At 33.3% G+C, this 8,540-nt stretch overlaps 1 protein-coding gene across 1 annotated transcript in view; it reads left to right on the top strand.

The window, feature by feature from the left end:
- Nucleotides 1–8,540, top strand: part of ADGRB3 (adhesion G protein-coupled receptor B3) — an 871,792-nt gene that overhangs the window by 814,185 nt on the left and 49,067 nt on the right. The window contains 4 exon segments of the mRNA XM_012650418.1: nucleotides 92–114; nucleotides 1,003–1,088; nucleotides 6,571–6,669; nucleotides 6,991–7,162. Coding sequence (XP_012505872.1) covers nucleotides 92–114; nucleotides 1,003–1,088; nucleotides 6,571–6,669; nucleotides 6,991–7,162 — 380 coding nt within the window.

The raw sequence follows: 8,540 nt of genomic DNA, 5'->3' as shown, positions 1-8,540 counted from the left end.
ACTGTATCATGCAAAACACCTTATAAGTGAGAGTCAAAGTCTTAGAAAATGTTAAGTGTTCACTAGAGCATATTTTAAGAATTGGTGCTAGGGCCCATTGCTTCAATGGTTCTGGTGAGCTGAATAGGCTTTTCTTTTTGCCTAGAAAAACACAATGCATCAGAATGCTCCCTGTCCCACAAAAAAAGAATAACCATACTGCATTAGCAATTTAGGCATTCTATCCTCCCTGCTGGGAACAATGACAAATCATGGACACCTTTGACTGCCAGGGCTCACTCGAGCCTCACACTCTGAGATTCAAAATCTTTTGGCTCTAAAGACATAGAGAAAACTCATTTAACCAATTGATTTCATTCAGGGTTGACTCAGAGTGAAGAATGCTGGAGTGGCATAATATGGTACCATTTAAAAGTTAGGCAACCGAAGGTTAATTTCCTCCCAGTGTAAACTGCAAAGCATGGAAACTAGATATATTTAATGTACTTTAAAACTTTGCTCATGCCTCTAATCCTAGCACTGTGGGAGGCTGAGGTGGGAGGATTGCTTGAGCTCAGGAGTTTGAGGTTGCGGTGAGCTATGAGAGTGGCCTCAGCAAGAGTGAGACTGTCTTTACTAAAAATAGAAAAAATTAGTATGGCGTGGTAGCACACGCCTCTAGTCCCAGCTACTCAGGAGACTGAGGTAGGGGGATCACTTGAGCCTAGGAGTTTGTGGTTGAAGTGAGCTATGATGTCACCACTGCCCTCTACCCAGGGTGACAGAGCGAGATTCTCTCTCTCTCAAAACAAACAAACAAAAACTCTGAAGTATCACACCGCTGTTAAATTACTGGGTATGCCTTTATGCACTTATACAATGTTTGAGAAGTGCTACATATCACTACTATTGTGAGTATATAATTCTGTGGTGGTTATAAATTGACAAAAGGTTTTTCAGGAGAAACAGGGACCTGATTCCCTTCAATATCATTGAAAGGTCAACTTTGTTTCTGTTTGACAGGTCAACATGGTGATTGGCATTTTGGTATTTAATAAACTTGTTTCCAGAGATGGGATCCTAGATAAAAAGCTCAAACACAGAGCCGGGTAAGCTGCAATTGGTGGATTTTGAAGGTTCTTTACCAGTGAATCCCATACTCCAATTCCAGATCATCATTGACTGCATTTGACTGTGCCTTGAATTTTGTTCTTGATGTATTAGTGCATCTGGTAGATTCTTCCATTCAAGTTTCCAATGTGCTATTTTTAAGTAATATGACCAAAAATCTAAAAATAATATAGCATATCATTAAGAAAATCTGAGTTTAATTTTACATATTGCTTGTTTATCTCTTGTCAGGTAAGAGTAAATGTTAAGTCTAGACTTAAATTAGTTGTCTTTAGGTAAAGGCTCAAAGTCCTCCCCGTTTGGGTCACAAAGGACAGAGGTAGATTGAACACAATGTTGCTATATGACAGAATAGAATCAGGACAAGCAAACCAAATAGGGCAAAAATGCTGCATCTTTTTATTAAGTGTATATATCAGAAAAAAATCTTCACTTGAAATGATCACTTATAAAACACTAATATTTTCATTTTTTGACTTTTAACTATAACTGGCTAGAAATAGTTATTTATAATTTTCACTTGCACATTTTAACTACTTATAAAATTTAGAAAAACATCTTCCTTAATTTTACTGTTATTATAATATCATCATATCTGATGACTTAATAACATTTCATATGAAGATTGATAGCAGCTTTTTAAGGTTACATTATCACGTCATCCTATGAATTTGTAGAAACGTGAATGAAATATTAATGCCTTTGATTTTTCCTTTGTGTCTTTTCTTATAAAATGTTTATAGCATTTTCTGATCTATAAAACTGTATGTTCATTCAAAACTTATCCCAATAATTGTTCTCCTTTTCTTTCATAAATTATGGTATTACTTAATAATCACTGTATTTGATCACCTACTGGTGAGAATTTTAAGTCCTTTGTGTTTTTATAATCTATATAATGATTTATAAAATAAGATAATCCAGGTATTTTTTCCGTAGTAAAAGACTAGATTTAATGACTTTCAATATACAAATTTGATATCATTTATATCAAACATTAGAACTGCAATAATGTAATAAAAACATCATTGGAGGTTCCTTCCTGAGAGGGGATCCCTTCTCTCATTTATGGACTTTTTTCAATGCAGATGAATTTCATAACATCCTAAACAGAAAAACTTGAACTTAGTACAGAAACTGAGCTGTCTTTTTTTTTTTTTTTTACTTACTTTTAAAATTTCAAAATATTAAGGGAGTACAGATGTTTGTGATACATAGCTTGAGTCAGGGGTATAAATGTGCCCATCACCATCAATGAACCCAATGGGTTCACTGTACTCATTAGGTGGGTTTTTGTCCCTCTCCTCCTCCCTCCAGAAAATGAGCTTTCTGTACTATCTGGACATCAAGTGTTCACACAATTACTCTTGGTAGTCTGCCATGTGTGGTGAGAATTGGAGTAATAGCTTCTTCAATTATCTCTGTCCAGAATATAATCATGTAATAATAAATTGATCATACTGAGTACTGGGTATAGAAACTCATCTCTGCTATTAGTGGTATAAACTTATATAATTTAAACAAAAAAATTGGGGTTTTAGTGGTTTGGATAAAGCTTTGAAGTCAAACAAAACCATGTTCAATATCTAGCTCTGCAATGTACTAACCGTGTGTATGTCTTTGGGCATGCTACTTTATCTTTTCACAGCTCAATCTCTACATCTGTAAAATGGAAAAAATAACTCTTGCCTCATAGAGTATATGAAATATAATGTGTATAAAGCATGCAGTAGAGTATCTAGGACATAGCAAGCATTTATTCATCATTCTTGTGATGAGTGAAATAAGGAAGCCAAACTGAGTAGGTTAGGTTGTCTTCAAAGGTCCCTGACAATCAATCAAGGGCCTGTGATTCCACTATCCACAGGATATGGTGGTCAGAAAAAGAGATGAGAGCATCACAGTTACTATAGTGCTAAGGATTTGTTAAATTCATAGTCAATATTTTTTTCTCATTTAATTATTTTATATGTAACACCCAGTTTGATTCATAAAGCTCTTTGTAAGAGGTAACAGGTTTAGAAGAAATGACAATATTGCCATATTATGAATTTAGAAGTTATCCATTTTAATCTATATATTGACAAAGAAATTAAAATTTTAAAACCTCTAACTATACAAATATTCTTAGAAGTTACATATGTTTCATTGGCAAAACTGGGTCAGTGTTTTTTGGTTCAAAGGCTACTGCCAGAGAAACAGATATGTTATAAAAGCAGAATTCTGGCTACTGTCTAAAACATAAAAGAGCTATTAACAAATTAATGACTTTAATTTTTAAAAAAATCTCTAATATAAAATACTATTTTAGTTTAGGTAAATATGGATTGAAATTTTTTCTCTATTCCAAAGTATGATTGAAAAAAATTTTAGAAGCCATGTTTGTTTGACTAATTTTAGTTCACAGAGAAGTAATGAGGACACTAATAGAGACTTCTGTAAAGAATAAATAATCAAAATTAAAGAAATATTAAGCAGGAGGCTAATTGACTTGAAAATTGATCTCCTTAATTATAAAAACCATTTCAAGTTATTTTAATATACATACATATCAAGTATTTCTTATGCAAGTATATTATTATTTAGAATTGAATATTGCATCAAGATGTTTCTTCGTCCAATTTTTTCAATTTTTTTCTCTGTCTTCTTTTTATAATTATTTATTATAAATGACCATGCTTATAATTTGTGCTCAATAAATATTTATAAATGAATGAATATTTAATAAATAATACAATACCTTGACAAGTTTCATAATACCCAAACTGTATTAAATTTTTTCTAATACATGAAATATATTTACCAAGAGGGGATTTATTGCAAATAAAAACAAATTTTATATAACATGCAAATTGGAAAGAACGAAAACAGGATAAAATGGCATGTATCTTTTTAGAACATCTTAAACAGAAAATTTAATTTTCTCTACTTTTCTGCAATGAATCTTTCTTATCTACTATTTTAAACTGCTTTATCTTATCTACCTGAAACTAAGAAACTATTTACTAGGATCCTTTATAAATTTCATGTGATTTTTCCTGGATGCGGTACATTTCCTTTCCAGGGAATATTTTAGAATATTAACAGTCAGCCAATCAGATCATACTTTTTCTTAAAGGAAATAAAACTGGGAAGGTAACTCTAGAATTTGTCAATTTCAAGATCCATAGTAATAATGGGAGTAGACAGAACATTTGGAAGAGTAATGAAATGCCCTGGTGGATATATTGGTTACATTTAAACATATAGACAATTCAACTTTTTTTTAACTGTTTGAACTTTTTTTTTTATAAATGCATAATTTCCTCTACAACAAAGGAACAGATTTTATTTTTCACTGCAGCAACTCAATTTAGCATCCTAGACTATGTGTTCTTCATATTCTATTAAATTCTGTAGTAACCATATAAACTGGGAAAAAACATTACATGTCTCGAGCTCACTAATCTTTCTTCTACTTTATTCACATTCAATAACAGAATGCTGGAAATGTCTAATCAGTTAGCAGCAAGCATAGTTTTCAACAGTTAGCCCTGAGTAAGGGAAGTATGTATAGGGCTCAAATAAAGACAAATAAGCATTTCAAATACTGATTTAAAATTTATTTTCAGACAAGCCCATACATAGATTAAATCACAGATTTCAGGACTAAGATACTTGCTTATACTGTGTACTTAAAATTATTTTTTAGTAATTTTTGGCTTTTCAATCTTGTTTCAGAGCCTAAAGACAAAGTATCCTTAAAGATAGCCACATTCATGTTCGAAGCACAAATACCAAATAGCCTATCTTCTGTGATAAAGGAAATAATAAATGACTAATCCATACCTTTTCAATATTAATCTGCTCAGATTTAATAAGATTAAAGAAATTCAAATGTATAGTTAGGGCAGTGGTGCTCATTCCTGTTTGTTCATCAGAATAATGTATGGAGCTTTAAAAAAGGACAGATGCCTGGGGTCCTCTTAAATTATAGTCTTTGTGGTTGTGGCCAGATAGCTGATGTGCAGCCATTGTGGAGAAAACTAGTCTAAGTACTCCTTTGGGAGTAGTTTCAAGCACATCAGCATGTCCGTGGAGGCTTTGTAAACTCAACTGGATAGACTATTGGTTACATATTATTCTGAAAAGTTTGGGCACATGTGGCTGGTACATGTGCCCTAAAGTGGATCAGTAAAGTGAATGATTTAGTATTATATTCCCCACCTTCACACCCAACTTTGAAAGCTGTGATTTTTCTCATGGAGTCTGCTGATCAGTCTACATACTTAATAGCTTTCAGATTTATTATCTCACATGAGCACTAGTCACAAATGAGTACACTTATTTAAAAGAAACCAGACATTCTAAATTACAATCTAGCTTCTTACAATTTTCTCTCTTCTGCCACTTTTGTTATACACATAGTAATGCAACTCCACTATAACTTATTTTTAAAAACTTACAGGGCAAACGTATTTTAGATATAGACACCCCATGGGAATGGACTAGAGAAGCACACCACAGAATATTATTTCAAAATGTTTCGAATCTTAATTCAAGTAACTCCTTTTTGGTTTTTGTTTATTTTCTAATAAACCCATCATTTTCAAGGTACATTTTTCTAAAGCAAAATGCATATAAAGTTTTTCTGTGTAGCGTGACTTAGCTTCTTTGATGTAGTAGATGGAGTCTGAATTGTTTGAATCTGAATTTACCTGTAAAATCCTCTAGACTAGAATAAACCATTTGAATGCTATAAGGTTGGAGTTTATGACTAATTTTCAGAAAGAATATTTTAAACTTAACTATTATGTTAAATGTGTTTTAATAAAGCAGAAAACTATCACTCTTTTTATTATTAACTAATATCTCATCAAATTTCATCAGCCCCTATATTCAGATCATCTTAAAATATGGACAATACATTGGTGCTATAAGAAATTTCAAAATATGAGTCTGTTGAAATAAAAGGTACATGTTCAACAAATAATTGAAGACTCCCAAAATATATTCTTTTCTATATTGGAATTCTGAGATAAATGTTTACATTTCAGAAAGTTTTAACCGATATATGTGACTTCCACAAATAACAATGAAAATCCTTAAAGATAAGAGTCTTTACATGTTTGTTTATCAGGGGTCTGAATAAAGGGTTTTCACTGTATGTCTACACAAGCACATGCTTATATTTAACTCAGTGTATTGGGCAACTTTGATCTCTAGACACGAGGGCCATTTACGGTATAAATGATGGAAATATGCTTTGCATGCAACAAAGGCCCATATCATTAAAAGGTAAATGTTACAAAGATAATATATAGTATAAATGCATCGTTAACAATGACCTAGAGCATTCATCTTTGATAAGTATACTTTTCTGCATGAAATCGTATTTAAAAGCTAACTTACAGCAGCAATTTTTTTTTCAGTGACAATTCAATATTTTGTTCTTTTTGTGGGTGTTCTGTTTGTTTGCAGTCAGATGAGTGAGCCTCATAGCGGTTTGACGCTCAAATGTGCCAAGTGTGGAGTAGTTTCAACAACAGCTTTGTCAGCCACCACCGCCAGTAATGCCATGTTAGTCCCAATCATTTACATCTTCTTGTTACAAATCTTTTACAGTGCATGTGAGAAAATGCTATGATGAAAAAAAAAATATGTTTGCTAATACTAGAGCTAAGAGCATACTTAAATATTCATAATTGGCAACTGCCTTTATAACTATTGTGGGATAGTCTATAAAAAAATAAATGGAACTCTCAAATGTTATCCGCTTTGTGGTTTCCAAGTTAACGATCTTGGTGCCACATACAAGAACGCTTTGTTGAATGGGGGTTTGGTTATGGCCTGGGGCGTGATGTGCAGCTACATTATGTTGTTTTCTGTGTCTCTCAACAGGGCGTCTCTTTGGAGCTCCTGTGTTGTGCTGCCTCTCCTGGCTTTGACATGGATGTCTGCAGTTCTGGCCATGACAGATAAACGCTCCATATTGTTTCAAATACTTTTTGCTGTGTTTGATTCGTTGCAAGGCTTTGTTATTGTCATGGTCCACTGCATTCTTCGAAGAGAGGTAAGAAATATAATTCTTGGGAGAGAGAAGAGTGATGGTTGGAAGAGTGTTTGTTTGCTAACAAGTAGGATTTTTTATTTTAATATCTTCATCTTCAGATTAAAGCTGATCTCCACTGACAATCATTTAGGAGTTAAAGCTGATGGGAAGCTTTAAGGCATAGCTCAGGAAGGCCCTGACACTCTGAAAATGACAGATTAAAACGGATGGGACTATGTAAGGGGGAACCTGGCCAGAGGTGCCAAGAACCAGGAAAAGTAGATTCAAGAGAGGACATACGGAATGATTGGTGTAGATAAGTCTGTTAGAACAACTGGTGGATAAGAGGGTAGGGTAAACATATGTTTAAAAGACATACTTCATAAACATAGTAAACCCATTCCCTAATTCATGTTTCTTCACTCAGAAAATCCTCATTCCTCATATCAACTAATTTTATTTTAAATAGAAAATGTTGGATATTCATGAATAATTCTTTTGTCTCTGTACTGAGTTGTGGTTAAGGTTACTAAAAATTAATGATTTTCATGTGGATGTTTACTCTCAAAAAATACTAAAAATTTACACAGTGGGGCATGATAGGCAATAATTGTCCCCAAGAACTGTAGACCTATAGTCACAGCATTTGTCTGGGTCATGATTGAGGTTTACTGTCAGCAGTGAGCGAAAGAAGACATTGGCTTTCATGAGTGGAGACATTAACCAGCTCCGAATCCATCCAGGGCAGTAAGAGATTTCAGAGTTGAGTTGTTTAGGGATAAAATGTTGTTTTCCAACCTGTGTGCAAATTATTCTGAATGCTTACCAGCACTGACATGGTATATACAAGGTTTGTGAGTCATTTTAGCATTTACTCTAGGGATGAGTGGTGACAAAAACACACACTGACACGGTGCCATGCTAGTGATTTTGAGAAAATGGTCTATTCTGTCATTTTGCATTATCTAGCTTGTTCGAGAACTTTATTATGATATGCACATTGCAAAGAGACACATGTGCATGTATATACACAGCACAGAGTTTTCACAATGACGTGTGGAAGGAACCAAAGGCTTTTACCTGATTTATCAGATGAGGAGAACAATATTTCTGAGCTACATCAATAAGATACAGATGTTGGCAATAAACCCACATGTCTATTCTAAGAACATTCTGTGAAGAAAAACAATGAAAACAGTTGAAGAATGACTTCACATTGCAAGAGGAGGGGAATATTTCTTCATTTAAAAAATCTGATGTAGTTTACAGTTGCCAAACCTTACTATTCCTTCATCACAAATTTCTAGCTAGAATATCAGCATTAAAAACTTCCAAGTATAGAGCTGTTTATAGAACAAAGGAGTAAAAGTTAAAAGGAAATTGAATAATAATTTAATTT

Source organism: Propithecus coquereli, unplaced genomic scaffold, assembly GCF_000956105.1.
Source record: "Propithecus coquereli isolate 6110/MARCELLA unplaced genomic scaffold, Pcoq_1.0 Scaffold324, whole genome shotgun sequence".
Classification (NCBI taxonomy): domain Eukaryota; kingdom Metazoa; phylum Chordata; class Mammalia; order Primates; family Indriidae; genus Propithecus; species Propithecus coquereli.
Note: the sequence above shows the minus strand (reverse complement) of the source record. Positions and strands in the feature narration are given on the sequence as shown.